General features: G+C 52.2%; 1 protein-coding gene across 1 annotated transcript in view; it reads right to left on the reverse strand.

Moving 5' to 3' along the window:
* Nucleotides 1–10,939: 10,939 nt before the first annotated feature.
* The window catches only part of LOC115093363 (aspartyl aminopeptidase-like), a 47,565-nt gene continuing 41,851 nt past the window's right edge, over nucleotides 10,940–16,653 (reverse strand). The window contains exons 6-12 of the mRNA XM_029605005.1: nucleotides 15,584–15,708; nucleotides 13,882–13,978; nucleotides 13,582–13,689; nucleotides 12,892–12,969; nucleotides 12,439–12,522; nucleotides 11,166–11,330; nucleotides 10,940–11,044 (exon numbers count right to left, since the gene is read on the reverse strand). Coding sequence (XP_029460865.1) covers nucleotides 10,940–11,044; nucleotides 11,166–11,330; nucleotides 12,439–12,522; nucleotides 12,892–12,969; nucleotides 13,582–13,689; nucleotides 13,882–13,978; nucleotides 15,584–15,708 — 762 coding nt within the window. The remainder of the gene's footprint in view (nucleotides 11,045–11,165; nucleotides 11,331–12,438; nucleotides 12,523–12,891; nucleotides 12,970–13,581; nucleotides 13,690–13,881; nucleotides 13,979–15,583; nucleotides 15,709–16,653) is intronic.

Here is a 16,653-nt window from a genome sequence, read left to right on the forward strand (position 1 = left end):
CCTGATGGAATGAGCTTTAACCTGAGAAGGTAATGGCTTTCCTGCCTCCACACACAGCTCCCATGACCACCTCCTTATTCCAGCAAGCTATGGTAGCCCACGAAACTGGTTCGCCCTGCTTCCTTCCCCCCATGAAGGACAAACAGGTGGGCTTGTCTTTTGGACCGGTTCTGAAACTTCCAGATACTGCACCAAACGTATACAGACTTTCAAATGGCTGAGGAGGTGGTATTCCTCCACTTATCTAGGGAAGGCAATGAAATGGACTGATTCAAATGAAACTGAGACGACCTTGCACAAGAAGGAAGGAACGGTACGAAGCTGTAACGCTCCTGGAGTCATTCCGAAGGAACGGTTCTCAACACGACAATGCCTGCAGTTCAGAGATGTGATGCGCCGAATAGGCAGCCACCAGGAAACACCGTTTTCAAGGTTAAAAAACTCAAGGAAAGACTGCACAGCGGCCGAAAGGAGGGCCCTGCCAAAATTTTCAATACTAGATTAAGTGGCCACCGTAGGGGTGGCCGAAGATGTTTCACGCTTTTCAGCAAAGTCCAGTGTGCAGCAGCAGCAGCCAAGAAAGCAAACAGAATGCACGGGATTATTAGGAAAGGAATGGAGAATAAAACAGAGAATATCATAATGTCTCTGTATCACTCCATGGTGCATCCTCATCTTGTGTTCATATATCATACACAAACAGAATGCTGGGGATTATTAGGAAAGGAATGGAGAATAAAAACAGAGAATATCATAATGTCTCTGTATCACTCCACGGTGTGACCTCATCTTGTGTTCATATATCATACACAAACAGAATGCTGGGGATTATTAGGAAAGGAATGGAGAATAAAACAGAGAATATCATAATGCCTCTGTATCACTCCACGGTGCATCCTCATCTTGTGTTCATATATCATACACAAACAGAATGCTGGGGATTATTAGGAAAGGAATGGAGAATAAAACAGATAATATCATAATGTCTCTGTATCACTCCATGGTGCATCCTCATCTTGTGTTCATATATCATACACAAACAGAATGCTGGGGATTATTAGGAAAGGAATGGAGAATAAAACAGAGAATATCATAATGTCTCTGTATCACTCCATGGTGCATCCTCATCTTGTGTTCATATATCATACACAAACAGAATGCTGGGGATTATTAGGAAAGGAATGGAGAATAAAACAGAGAATATCATAATGCCTCTGTATCACTCCATGGTGCATCCTCATCTTGTGTTCATATATCATACACAAACAGAATGCTGGGGATTATTAGGAAAGGAATGGAGAATAAAACAGAGAATATCATAATGCCTCTGTATCACTCCATGGTGCATCCTCATCTTGTGTTCATATATCATACACAAACAGAATGCTGGGGATTATTAGGAAAGGAATGGAGAATGAAACAGAGAATATCATAATGCCTCTGTATCGCTTCATGGTGCATCCTCATCTTGTGTTCATATATCATACACACACAGAATGCTGGGGATTATTAGGAAAGGAATGGAGAATAAAAAGGAAAATTAGTTCTTACCTGATAATTTTCGTTCCTGTAGTACACGGATCAGTCCAGACACCTGGGTTGTGACTCCGCACCAGCAGGTGGAGACAGAGTAAAACTTGTCGGGCTCCCTACATATAGTAAGGTGCCACCCACAGCCCCTCAGTCGCACGTAATGTCAAAGCCAGATAAAGCCAAAAAAACTAGCTAACTAGAAAAAAACCCCAAACATGAGGCCAATTCACAACAGCCCCTGAGCTGGAGCCGAAAACCTTCAGAACCATGAACACAACGTGCAAACTGCAAACTACAATAGCCAAATAGCCAAATAAGCAAACGAGCAGACTCTCTCTCTTTCTTCTGATCTAAACTACAAGACACAGACGGGCGGGAGTCTGGACTGATCCGTGTACTACAGGAACGAAAATTATCAGGTAAGAACTAATTTTCCTTTCCCTGTACGTACCGGATCAGTCCAGACACCTGGGATGTACCAGAGCTAATTTACCCAGGGTGGGAAGTAGAGAGTCCCGCTCGGAGAACACTCGCCCCAAAACCCTGAGCCGCAGTCGCCTGGACATCAAGCCTGTAATGTCTCGTGAAAGTGTGCAACGATTTCCACGTTGCCGCCCTGCAGATCTCTTGTGTGGACACACTAGAAACTTCGGCCCAAGACGTGGCCTGCGCCCGCGTCGAATGTGCACGAAGCTCCCTGGGTGCCAACTTGCCCTGCAGAAGATACGCCGAACTAATCGCCTCCTTGAGCCAACGCGCAATCGTGGCCCGCGAAGCCGCCGATCCTCTACGAGCCCCCGACCAGAGAACAAACAAGTGATCGGAAACCCGGAAAGGATTCGTAACTTCCAGATAACGAAGTAGAATCCTACGGACATCAAGTTTCCTCAGTTCCCTCGATCCCCTGGCCTGAGGATCCATGGCCGAAAACCCGGGAAGATCAACTGACTGATTTAAGTGAAAGGACGACACCACCTTGGGTAAAAAGGAGGGGACAGTCCGCAGAGAGACACCAGTCTCTGTAAAACGCAAAAACGGTTCTCTACAAGAAAGAGCTTGTAACTCCGAGACCCGACGCGCGGACGTAATAGCGACCAAAAACACTGTTTTCAATGTTAAATCCTTCAACGTCGCCCGCTTGACCGGTTCAAAAGGCGGCCCACAAAGAGCCGAAAGCACGCAGTTTAAGTTCCAGGAGGGGCACGGATTCCGGACCGGCGGACGGAGATGCTTCGCCCCCCGCAGAAACCGTGTCACATCCGGATGGCCCGCCAAGGACACTCCCCGGACCTTACCTCGAAGGCAGCCAAGGGCTGCCCCTTGAACTTTCAGGGTACTCCAGGACAGTCCCTTCGAGAGGCCCTCTTGAAGGAAAGAGAGAATCTCCGGAACTTCCGGCCGAATGGGGTTCACCTCGCGAGCACTACACCAGTCCTCAAAGACCGTCCAGACCCTCATATAGGTCAAAGACGTGGACTGTTTTCTAGCCCTCAACAACGTGGTGATCACTGCCTCGGAGTACCCTTTGGACCTTAGACGCGCCCTCTCAAACGCCAAACCGCGAGACAAAAGTGATCCGCGTCCTCCAAACAAACGGGTCCCTGCCGCAGAATGGTCGCGTCGCCCCGCAAACGGAGCGGAGATTCCACCGCTAACCGCAGTAGATCCGCGAACCACGGACGCCGTGGCCACTCCGGCGCCACCAAGATCACTTCCACCGGATGTAGCTCGATCCGTCGGAGCACCTTGCCTATCAGAGGCCACGGGGGAAACACGTAGAGCAGCACGTCCGTGGGCCAAGGAAGCACGAGTGCATCGACCCCTTCCGCGCCCCGCTCCCTCCGACGGCTGAAGAACCTCGGAGCCTTTGCGTTTTGCGCGGTGGCCATCAGATCCAGACGTGGTTGACCCCACCTGGCGCAGATGAGTCGGTACGCTACCCTCCGGGAGTTCCCACTCCCTGGATCCAGCCGGTGCCGGCTGAGGAAGTCCGCTTGGACGTTGTCGACGCCGGCGATGTGTGAAGCCGCAATGCTGCTGAGGTGCCGTTCCGCCCAGCACATCAACTGAGCCGCTTCCTCCGCCACTTGCTGACTCCGTGTCCCGCCTTGACGGTTGATATAGGCTACCGTGGTGGCGTTGTCCGACAGGACTCGAACCGCCTGACCCCGTATCCACGGCAGAAAAGCTTGCAACGCCAGCGCCACCGCCTTGGTCTCCAACCGATTGATGGACCACTGCGACTGCTGGGCTGACCACAGGCCCTGCACCGAGCGCCCCCCACAGACCGCTCCCCAACCCGAGAGACTGGCATCCGTCGTGACCACCGTCCAATTGGGCAGGATCAGAGAAACGCCGCACGTCAGATGGTTGGGGCAGAGCCACCACTGCAGGCTGGCCCTGGCGCGGTCCGTGAGAGGCAGCGGGCGCAGGAACTCCTCCGAGACCGGCCTCCAGCGGGAAAGTAACGCTGATTGTAACGGTCGCAGATGAGCAAAAGCCCAAGGCACCAAGGCGAGTGTCGACGCCATGGAACCCAAGACCATCAGGTAATCGCGGACCAAAGGGCATTGTAGCGCTAGCAAACGCCGCACCTGTCCGTGGCGAGACCGAAGGGAAGAGCCCTGAACTGGAAATGCTTGCCCAGGATGCAAAATCGCAAGTATTGATGATAGGCGGGCTGGATCCCTATGTGGAGATACGCCTCCGTCAGATCCAGGGACGCTAGGAACTCGCCTGGGCGAACCGCAGCCACTACCGAGCGAATTGTTTCCATCTTGAACCGTGGAACACGAAGGCACCGGTTTACTCCCTTTAGATCGAGGATCGGACGAAACGCTCCGTCCTTTTTTGGAACCACGAAATAAATGGAGTACCTTCCCATGCCCCGTTGCGCCGGCGGCACAGTAGTGATGGCGCCCAGAGCCTCCAGGCGCTGGAGGGTTGCCCGTACGGCGGCCCTTTTGGCTACGGCCTTGCAGGGGGATACGAGAAACTTGTCCCAGGGGAGACGTGCAAATTCTAACGCGTAACCGTGTCTTATCACGTCTAGCACCCACTGGTCCGAAGTGATTTTGGTCCATTCCTCGTAAAAACTCTCGAGGCGCGCTCCCACCCGTGGAACGTCCTCTTGAGCCTTCGCCGAGAAACGAACCAATTGCGTATCATTGGGCCGACTTGGCCCCGGATCCCGCCGAGGATCCACCTGATCTGTTGAATCTCTTCCCCCGAAAGGGCTGGGGCCAGGTCAAAGCTCTGGTAGCGCCTCCTCTAAAGGATTGACCTGCCCCAGCTGACCTCTGCGGCCTCTGGCGACGGTTGTTTCGAAAACGGTTCCGTGCAGAAAAATTTGGTCTAGGACGTGGCCTGTCCTCCGGTAGCTTAAAAGCCTTGTTCTCACTCAGGAACTGCATGATATCATCCAGCTGCTTTCCAAACAGCAACTTCCCCTTAAAAGGCAAGGCGCCGAGATGAGCCTTAGACGTACCGTCCGCAGCCCAGTTTCGGAGCCAGAGAAGACGACGCGCTGAAACCGCAGACACCATGGCCCGGGCCGAGGTGCGCAGCAGATCATGCATGGCATCAGCGCTGTAAGCGATTACTGCCTCCAGAAGGTCCGCCTGAGCAGCCTCCCCTTCTGAGAGACCCGCATTCGCTTGTAAGGTCTGGGCCCAGCGGAGCCCAGCCCGCAACGCAAAATTGCTGCAAATAGCAGCCCTCGCTCCCAGGGCTGACACCTCGAACACTTTCTTGAGCTGCACCTCCAGCTTCCGATCCTGGACATCCCGCAGCGCCGTAGCGCCGGTGACGGGAATGGTCGACCTTTTGGTGACCGCCGACACAGCAGCATCCACGCGAGGGAGCCGCAGGAGCTCCAAGGCATCCTCCGGCAGAGGATATAGCTTATCCATAGCTTTACTTACCTTGAGGCCCAACTCCGGGGTGTCCCATTCTCGGAAGAGAATGTCGGACGCAGAAAAATGGAAAGGGAACGCTACCGTAGGACCCGCGAGTCCCAGGAGTACCGGATCCATCTTAGGCCCTTGACGGGTTTCCACCGGCGGGGCCTCCACTCCAATCTCGTCGAGGATCGCTGGAATGAGAGGGGAGAGCTCCTCCCTCTTAAACAGGCGGACGACCTTGGGGTCGTCACCATCCCCCGTCTGCGCGCCCTTGCCTGCGCCTGACTGCGCTGGACCCTGCTCATCGGGCCCCTCAGGCCCTTCCGGCGCCCCCGAGATCGACCGTTCCTCCTCCGAGGAAGTGGATTCCGAATCCGCGTCCTGGGGCGCGCCACGCGCCAGCCGCTTGTCCTTCGGGGGCACAGCCGTGTCTCTAGGGCGGGCAGACCTCTTCCGGGAGCGGGACCGCCCATCCGCATCTCCTGGCACTTTCCCGTGCCTGCGCCGCTCCCTCTGATACATCGCCAATTTTTTTAATAAAAAATTAAAATCCTCCGAAAAGGACTCTTCAGAGTCCGAGCGCCCCTCCCCCGAACCCCAGTCAGCCGCATCGGAGGCACCCCGAGGCGCCCCCGACGCGGCCCGAGGATGGGGGGAGAGCGGAGGGGGCTGGGAGCCATGTTCCATGGCTCTCCTGGTCGCCTCGTGGACGGTCGACAAAATGGCCGCCGCTCCCGCGCTAAGCGGGAACGGATCCAGCCCCCCCTCCTGCACTGCACAAACGCGCGGCGGCGAACGAGACGCCCGGGTCCGACCCCCCCGATCGCCCCCGGACGGTCCCTCGCCTCTGGCGAGGCAGCCCGAACACATGCCGTCCCTCGAGACTCGCGTGCGCGCGGAGCCGCACGCGCGGCAGGCGGCCCCGACGGGCATTCCGGCCGAGATCGCACGAAAAACACCGCAGCCCTAAGCAAAACAAACCGCCCCCCCCCCCCGAACGAAACGTCGCGCGGGAGAGAGAGAGAGCCGGCGCAAAAGTAACAAAAACCTTTTTTTTTTTTTTTTTTTTTTTTACTAAAGTCGCTGACCAGGGTGCTGAAAAGCCTCCGGGCTCCACTGGGGGTGAGTGAACCGGGCTCCCCGGTGTCACCCCCAACGCTGCTGCCAGAGGGGCCGGGTCCTCGACCCCAGCAGCGGCCTCTACCAGGGGAGGATGATCCCCTCAGGATCTGGCAACCCCCCTGGGAGGCACTTCCACCGGGAGCTTCCTGGCCCAAAACTTTCTAATTCTTTTTTTTTTTTTTTTTTTTACTATGAATTAAAACAAAAAAGGAAAATCCCCTTTCTGTCCTATGGTTTTTTTTTTTTTTTTTTCTATCCCTGACTGGCTAACTCCAACCCCAGGGATTCCAGAGACTGTGGGTGGACCTGCCCCATCTGCTGGAGACAGAGAAAGACTGAGGGGCTGTGGGTGGCACCTTACTATATGTAGGGAGCCCGACAAGTTTTACTCTGTCTCCACCTGCTGGTGCGGAGTCACAACCCAGGTGTCTGGACTGATCCGGTACGTACAGGGAACAGAAAATATCATAATGTCTCTGTATCGCTCCATGGTGCGACCTCATCTTGTGTTCATATATCATACACACACAGAATGCTGGGGATTATTAGGAAAGGAATGGAGAATAAAACAGAAAATATCATAATGTCTCTGTATCGCTCCATGGTGTGACCTCAATGCTGGGGATTATTAGGAAAGGAATGGAGAATAAAACAGAGAATATCATAATGCCTCTGTATCACTCCATGGTGCATCCTCATCTTGTGTTCATATATCATACACAAACAGAATGCTGGGGATTATTAGGAAAGGAATGGAGAATAAAACAGAGAATATCATAATGTCTCTGTATCACTCCATGGTGCGACCTCATCTTGTGTTCATATATCATACACAAACAGAATGCTGGGGATTATTAGGAAAGGAATGGAGAATAAAACAGAGAATATCATAATGTCTCTGTATCACTCCATGGTGCATCCTCATCTTGTGTTCATATATCATACACAAATAGAATGCTGGGGATTATTAGGGAAGGAATGGAGAATAAAACAGAGAATATCATAATGCCTCTGTGTCACTCCATGGTGTGACCTCATCTTGGGTTCATATATCATACACACACAGAATGCTGGGGATTATTAGGAAAGGAATGGAGAATAAAACAGAGAATATCATAATGTCTCTGTATCACTCCATGGTGCATCCTCATCTTGTGTTCATATATCATACACACACAGAATGCTGGGGATTATTAGGAAAGGAATGGAGAATGAAACAGAGAATATCATAATGCCTCTGTATCACTCCATGGTGCATCCTCATCTTGTGTTCATATATCATACACAAACAGAATGCTGGGTATTATTAGGAAAGGAATGGAGAATAAAACAGAGAATGTCATAATGTCTCTGTATCACTCCATGGTGCATCCTCATCTTGTGTTCATATATCATACACAAACAGAATGCTGGGGATTATTAGGAAAGGAATGGAGAATAAAACAGAGAATATCATAATGCCTCTGTGTCACTCCATGGTGCATCCTCATCTTGTGTTCATATATCATACACACACAGAATGCTGGGGATTATTAGGAAAGGAATGGAGAATAAAACAGAGAAAATCATAATGTCTCTGTATCACTCCATGGTGCATCCTCATCTTGTGTTCATATATCATACACACACAGAATGCTGGGGATTATTAGGAAAGGAATGGAGAATAAAACAGAGAATATCATAATGTCTCTGTATCACTCCATGGTGCATCCTCATCTTGTGTTCATATATCATACACAAATAGAATGCTGGGGATTATTAGGGAAGGAATGGAGAATAAAACAGAGAATGTCATAATGTCTCTGTATCACTCCATGGTGCATCCTCATCTTGTGTTCATATATCATACACACACAGAATGCTGGGGATTATTAGGAAAGGAATGGAGAATGAAACAGAGAATATCATAATGCCTCTGTATCACTCCATGGTGCATCCTCATCTTGTGTTCATATATCATACACAAACAGAATGCTGGGTATTATTAGGAAAGGAATGGAGAATAAAACAGAGAATGTCATAATGTCTCTGTATCACTCCATGGTGCATCCTCATCTTGTGTTCATATATCATACACAAACAGAATGCTGGGGATTATTAGGAAAGGAATGGAGAATAAAACAGAGAATATCATAATGCCTCTGTGTCACTCCATGGTGCATCCTCATCTTGTGTTCATATATCATACACACACAGAATGCTGGGGATTATTAGGAAAGGAATGGAGAATAAAACAGAGAAAATCATAATGTCTCTGTATCACTCCATGGTGCATCCTCATCTTGTGTTCATATATCATACACACACAGAATGCTGGGGATTATTAGGAAAGGAATGGAGAATGAAACAGAGAATATCATAATGCCTCTGTATCACTCCATGGTGCATCCTCATCTTGTGTTCATATATCATACACAAACAGAATGCTGGGTATTATTAGGAAAGGAATGGAGAATAAAACAGAGAATGTCATAATGTCTCTGTATCACTCCATGGTGCATCCTCATCTTGTGTTCATATATCATACACAAACAGAATGCTGGGGATTATTAGGAAAGGAATGGAGAATAAAACAGAGAATATCATAATGCCTCTGTGTCACTCCATGGTGCATCCTCATCTTGTGTTCATATATCATACACACACAGAATGCTGGGGATTATTAGGAAAGGAATGGAGAATAAAACAGAGAAAATCATAATGTCTCTGTATCACTCCATGGTGCATCCTCATCTTGTGTTCATATATCATACACACACAGAATGCTGGGGATTATTAGGAAAGGAATGGAGAATAAAACAGAGAATATCATAATGCCTCTGTGTCACTCCATGGTGCATCCTCATCTTGTGTTCATATATCATACACAAATAGAATGCTGGGGATTATTAGGGAAGGAATGGAGAATAAAACAGAGAATATCATAATGCCTCTGTGTCACTCCATGGTGTGACCTCATCTTGGGTTCATATATCATACACAAACAGAATGCTGGGGATTATTAGGGAAGGAATGGAGAATAAAACAGAGAATATCATAATGTCTCTGTATCACTCCATGGTGCATCCTCATCATGTGTTCATATATCATACACAAATAGAATGCTGGGGATTATTAGGGAAGGAATGGAGAATAACACAGAGAATATCATAATGTCTCTGTATCACTCCATGGTGCATCCTCATCATGTGTTCATACATCATACACAAACAGAATGCTGGGGATTATTAGGAAAGGAATGGAGAATAAAACAGAGAATATCATAATGTCTCTGTATCACTCCATGATGCATCCTCATCTTGTGTTCATATATCATACACACACAGAATGCTGGGGATTATTAGGAAAGGAATGGAGAATAACACAGAGAATATCATAATGTCTCTGTATCACTCCATGGTGCATCCTCATCTTGTGTTCATATATCATACACAAACAGAATGCTGGGGATTATTAGGAAAGGAATGGAGAATAAAACAGAGAATATCCTAATGCCTCTGTATCACTCCATGGTGCATCCTCATCTTGTGTTCATATATCATACACAAACAGAATGCTGGGGATTATTAGGAAAGGAATGGAGAATAAAACAGAGAATATCATAATGTCTCTGTATCACTCCATGGTGCATCCTCATCTTGTGTTCATATATCATACACACACAGAATGCTGGGGATTATTAGGAAAGGAATGGAGAATAAAACAGAGAATATCATAATGTCTCTGTATCACTCCATGGTGCATCCTCATCTTGAGTACTGTGTGCAGCTCTGGTCACCGCATCTCAAGAAAGATAGAGCAGAATTAGAAAAGGTACAGGGAAGGGCGACCAAAATGATAAAAGGGGATGGAACAGCTCCCCTATGAGGAAAGGCTGAAGAGGTTAGGACTCTTCAGCTTGGAGAAGAGAAGGCTGGGGTGGGGGGATATGATAGAGGCCTATAAAATAATGAGTGGTGTGGAATGAGTAAACTTTAATCAGTTGTTTACTCTTTTGAAAAGTACAAAGATGAAGGGACACAAATTGAAGTTACTGGGTAATACATTTAAAACTAATAAGAGAAAATATTTTCTTACTCAACACATATGAAGCTTTTGAATTCGTTACCAGAAGATGTGGTGAAAGCTGTTAGTTTAGCTGCGTTTAAAAAAAGGTTTGGAAAAGTTCAGTAACTATTAAGGGAGAGTTGCAGAAAGCCACTGCTTATTCTTGGGATAAGCAGCTTGGAATCTTAACCCTTGGGATCCTGCCAGGAACTTGTGACCTGGATTGGCCGATGTTGGACACAGGATGCTGGGCTTGATGGACATTTGCTCTGACCCAGTATGGCATTTTCTTATGTTCTTATCTCTGAGAGTGAGCAATAAGAAATAAATCTACCTTATGGGATCTGCCAGGTAACTTGTGACCTGAACTTGCCAGTGTCAGGGACAGGATGCTGGGGTCGATGGCCCTTGGTGTGACCATGCAGGGAATTTCTTAAGTTCTAAATTTAGTGGTAAAAGCAAATAATTCAGCAGACAGTAAAACACTGTAAGAACTGAATACATTAGTAAGGTAAGCCACCCAGGCCTCCGTGTGGGGGAAGGCCGCCAATGATCCGGTACGTACGCGTAGTTAGGGTGCACAGCGTGGGCCATGTCAGCACTGATCATGTAGGACTTAGGAACAGACTCCTCAAACGCTGTCAGATTCTTTGGGGTTGAGGCAATTCGACGAAGGATGAGCTCCGTTAACAGTGATTCTGCCCCCTGTGCACTCCCAGAACCCACCTAAGCAGGAAGAGAAAGCAACCAATTAGCAATTTCCTTGAATACACTGATTTTCTGATAGCAATCAAAATGTTATGCAAATAAATAACAACAAAGCAATAAGAGAGACACACAATCAACAGAAGAGGCGCAGGAGTCAATAACCAATACCATGCGCTCCTCCATGGCAGCTCCTTCTTCCTGAAGGTCGGAGTCAGTGACCATCTGGAAAGCAATCATTAACCCCTCCACTTCTGATCGTGTCCCGGTCCCTCCCCGCCTCGCTCTTCAGTGACCCTCGCTCGCGCGTCCCGGTCCCTCCCCACCTCGCTCTTCAGTGACCCTCGCTCGCGCGTCCCGGTCCCTCCCCGCCTCGCTCGCGCGTCCCGGTCCCTCCCCGCCTCGCTCTTCAGTGACCCTCGCTCGCGCGTCCCGGTCCCTCCCCGCCTCGCTCTTCAGTGACCCTCGCTCGCGCGTCCCGGTCCCTCCCCGCCTCGCCTCGCTCTTCAGTGACCCTCGCTCGCGCGTCCCGGTCCCTCCCCGCCTCGCTCTTCAGTGACCCTCGCTCGCGCGTCCCGGTCCCTCCCCGCCTCGCTCTTCAGTGACCCTCGCTCGCGCGTCCCGGTCCCTCCCCGCCTCGCTCTTCAGTGACCCTCGCGCGTCCCGGTCCCTCCCCGCTCTTCAGTGACCCTCGCGCGTCCCGGTCCCTCCCCGCTCTTCAGTGACCCGCGCGCGTCCCGGTCCCTCCCCGCTCTTCAGTGACCCGCGCGCGTCCCGGTCCCTCCCCGCTCTTCAGTGACCCGCGCGCGTCCCGGTCCCGCCTCGCTCTTCAGTGACCCGCGCGCGTCCCGGTCCCTCCCCGCTCTTCAGTGACCCGCGCGCGTCCCGGTCCCTCCCCGCTCTTCAGTGACCCGCGCGCGTCCCGTTCCCTCCCTGCCTCGCTCTTCAGTGACCCGCGCGCGTCCCGGTCCCTCCCCGCCTCGCTCTTCAGTGACCCGCGCGCGTCCCGGTCCCTCCCCGCCTCGCTCTTCAGTGACCCTCGCGCGCGCGTGTGTGTCCCGGTCCCCTCCCCGCCTCGCTCTTCAGTGACCCTCGCGCGCTGCGCAGCTCGGCCCCTCTGCAGCCTTACCTCCTCGTTGTCGTACAGCGTGATCATTCGAACGTTGGGGTCTCTGGAGAGGGAATCTGGGGAGGCGCTAGAGCCAATGAGAGCCTGGAGATTCAGAGAACAGGGAAGAAGGACACTCATTACTGCCCCTATTACTCCCAAATGTAACATGCAAAGCCCAGCATGCAGCCTTCTACCTCTCTTACACCCCCGTACCTCGCATCAGACGCCCCCCATCCTTCAGTGGCTGCAGCGGGAGCCACCACCCTGCCCCAAGCACCTGTCACGTACGGTGGCTCCTGCAGCAGCTCCACCTGTGCCTCAAAGCTACCAGCACCAAGCCCGAGCCATCGTACAACAACACACAGCGCGAGATGTAAGAGCAAAGCGGAGGGGACCTGCAGAGGATCCACCTGTGAGACCAGTGCAGGAAGCAGTGGGGAGAAACGTCCCCGCACGCTCAGCTCACCTCACCTGCAAGGCACAGTAACAGCTGTGCAGGTTATCCAGCCGTGGGCCAAAGATGAACTCCTCAAAAGCGCCTCCCAGCACCTGAGGAGAGACAGGAGGGCAGCGGTCAGGACGCACACCGGGCTTCATGTCAGGAGAGCTTCCTCCTGCTTCGCAGCTGATCCGGCATCTTCCGGGCTCTGGTGCCAGGAGGCCCGGCTCCCCCCAGTCACTGCAGCCGGGGCCTCGTGCACCAGGACCCCGCGAGCCTGGGCCCTGTCTCCAGCCCCCGGGGGTCGCTGCCGCACGGTGACCAAGGCTCTCACCTTTCAGGGGCCACAAGCGCCGCCTCCGCAGCATCCCCCGGCCGCGGGAGAGTGGAAGACCCGAGCCGGGGATTGGAACCCGAGCTCCTTTATAAAGGCAACGCTGCACCAGCTCTGCGCCACCGGGCCGGCTGAAAGACGTTACAACCGCACTACAGGCAAAGTTACAAAACCAGCACTCAATAAAGTTTCAGGGCAAGATCAGTGCACGGCCGAGGGCTTATAAAAAGAACAAGGCACAGACGAACGCCCGTCCCAGAAAGCCTGCGCCACCTCTGAGCAGAAGCTCAGTCTCCAGCGTTAGGCCGGCAGGCGGGGAGCGCGCGGGACGAGCCTGCAGAGCCGAGCGGGCTCATTACATCGGGGCCTGAGAGAGTCCTCTGCTTACCGCGGGCTGGGTGTCTGCCAGGCACAGCTCCATCTCCAGAATCTGCTCCGGCCCGATTCCCAGCTGCGAGCAGATCAGGCAGAGCAGCGCCAGGTGATGTCTCTCAGACTGGAAGCAAAGCACGACAGCAGGCAGAGGTGAAGAAGAGACATGCACAGACAGACCCTGCCCTACCCCGAGCTGTCAGGACACCGCTGGTCCAGCATCTTACCCCATTCCCCCGCACTCACACTGCCCACTCCTCGCCTGCCCCAAGAGCAGAAGGCATCCACGGCTCCTTCCTGAGGATGTGACTCTTACCGAAAAGCTGCAGTCACTGAAGAACGGACAGGAGACGCTCGCGTCCGATGACTCCTTCTCCAGCTCCTCCTGCACAGCCGTGGCCAGAATGGGGACACTGAGGGCAAAGGAGGGAATACATCAAAGTGACAGGAGAGAGCAGGACCCTGCACATCCCAGCTCTGTCCCCTCACTCACCAACGTGACAGGGAGAGAGCAGGACCCTGCACATCCCAGGTCTGTCCCCTCACTCACCAACGTGACAGGGAGAGAGCAGGACCCTGCACATCCCAACTCTGTCCCCTCACTGCCTCCCTCATACACCAACGTGACAGGGACAGAGCAGGACCCTGCACATCCCAGGTCTGTCCCCTCACTCACCAATGTGACAGGGAGAGAGCAAGACCCTGCACATCCCAGGTCTGTCCCCTCACTGCCTCCCCTCATACACCAACGTGACAGGGAGAGAGCAGGACCCTGCACATCCCAGGTCTGTCCCCTCACTCACCAACGTGACAGGGCCAGAGCAGGACCCTGCACATCCCAGGTCTGTCCCCTCACTCACCAACGTGACAGGGACAGAGCAGGACCCTGCACATCCCAGGTCTGTCCCCTCACTGCCTCCCCTCATACACCAACGTGACAGGGACAGAGCAGGACCCTGCACATCCCAGCTCTGTCCCCTCACTCACCAACGTGACAGGGACAGAGCAGGACCCTGCACATCCCAGGTCTGTCCCCTCACTCACCAACGTGACAGGGAGAGAGCAGGACCCTGCACATCCCAGCTCTGTCCCCTCAATCAGCAACGTGACAGGGAGAAAGCAGGACCCTGCACATCCCAGGTCGATCTCCTCACTGCTTAAAAAGCCAGGATTTTATTTTCTTGCTCAATAACAGATAAATCTCCCTCCTGCTGGACTTCCTCGGGTGCTGAATTCAGGTCTGGGAGTTCCTGGGTGGAGGGCTCCCGGATCCAGGGTGAGGGACCGTACCCGACTAACACTGGCCCCCACCTCCCCTCTCACCAGGAGCTACGTCTCCAGCATTAAGAGTACCCAGGCTACGCCTTCTTGGCTTTAATGCTCCGCTTGCAACAGAGAGAAATAGTTAATGCCTTCACGAGGATAAGATTTGCATGGAGGGGGGTAAAATCCTCTGTAAATCATGAGTAACGTCCATGCACTCGGACACGAGCCCCCAAATCAGAGCATCCTCTCCCCACCCAGCCGCCCTCGCCATCCTTCCCCTCCTCCCCGCAGGACACAGCACCCTTCCCCTTCCTCTACCCAACCCCTTCCCCTCCTCCCCACAGGACCCTTCCCCTTCCACTACCCAACCCCCAACCCCTTCCCCTCCTCCCCACAGGACCCTTCCCCTTCCACTACCCAACCCCCAACCCCTTCCCCTCCGTCTCACAGATCAGCATCCTCCACCCCCAACTGTGTTCTCCCCTTCTGTCCACATCAAGGCAGGGCATACTCCCCATCCTCCATGCCCTGTGCAGGAAAGTGTGCCCTACATCTCAGCCAGACAGACAGACAGAGCCCCTACACACAGCAAAGCATCCTCCTCTGCACTGCGTGGCAGGTTTCCCCTCACCCTCCCTAGGACAGGCTCTACTCCCTCACCACCACCCCCAGTACAGGGACAGCCGCTCTCACCACAGGAGAATAAGCCTTCTCCTTTCAATGTACACAGCCTACGCCCCGCAAGCTCTTACAGGTGCTGCTCTGCGTTGGGCCCAAAACTCTCATTAATGTTTCTCTGCAGGTGGATGGCCAAGTGAGGGATCCTGAGGATGGGACGGTCCAGCTGAACCAGGCGCTGCTGGAGCTGTGCTCCATCCTGAAAACAAAGCAGAGAGAGAGAGATCCAGCGCTGGTACCGTGAGACCTGCTTACGCGGGGTTCAGCATCCACACATTTCCCCCTCTTTCCTGGGGGTCGGAGGCCATACAGGAACCCGGCTTCTCTCTAACCAGGGTACAACTGTAAGTGACACGACTTCTCCTTCTGAGTACAAAGGCCAGCGAGGGCAGACCGAGTTGAATCAACATGGGAAGATCATCTGACGTTAGAAGAACTATAACATAAGCTGGGGAGGATACAGGATGTTCTGCCCAGTGATTCAGCGGACAAGTTCTGCTGAAAGGAAATTGGTTCCTGCCTGCTAATTTCCCTCCCTTCCAGCAGATGGAGACAGAGAGAGTTTCACAGTCACCGCCTCTTAACCCGGTGTGCCACCTGCATCTCCTCAGTATCAGAGCATAAAACATTTTAACAAAACGTTCAACCAATCAACTCTACTATATCCCCCAGAATGAGCAGAGGACGAGAAATCGCTAGTAAAAGGACTAATGGGAAACCTTCAGAAATAATCAGAGAACATGAACAAAACCGATGCCAAGAGGCAACTTGCAAAAAGAACTGTGAAAAACAGCCCCACTAAAGAGAGGCTACAACAGTAGTAGATAAGCAGTGAAGACAAGGCAAGGAAGTCGAGCAGTAGACCCCAAACAGAAATCCCAACAATGTTGAGGGAGGGCATCTGGACTGATCCATGGTACTACAGGAACGAAAATTAGCAGGTAAGGAATAATTTTCTTTTCCCTGTACGTACCCGGATCAGTCCAGACTGTGGGATGTACCAAAGCTTCCCTACTGAGGGTGGGCCCTTGATAGACCTGCTCGAATGATCCGGTCGCCAAAAGGAACCTAAAATCGACGACTGGATGTCCAAACGATAGTATCTAGCAAAGGTATGCAATGACTTCCAGGTGGCTGCCCGACA

The sequence above is a fragment of the Rhinatrema bivittatum genome, chromosome 6 (genome assembly GCF_901001135.1).
Source record: "Rhinatrema bivittatum chromosome 6, aRhiBiv1.1, whole genome shotgun sequence".
NCBI classification, from domain to species: domain Eukaryota; kingdom Metazoa; phylum Chordata; class Amphibia; order Gymnophiona; family Rhinatrematidae; genus Rhinatrema; species Rhinatrema bivittatum.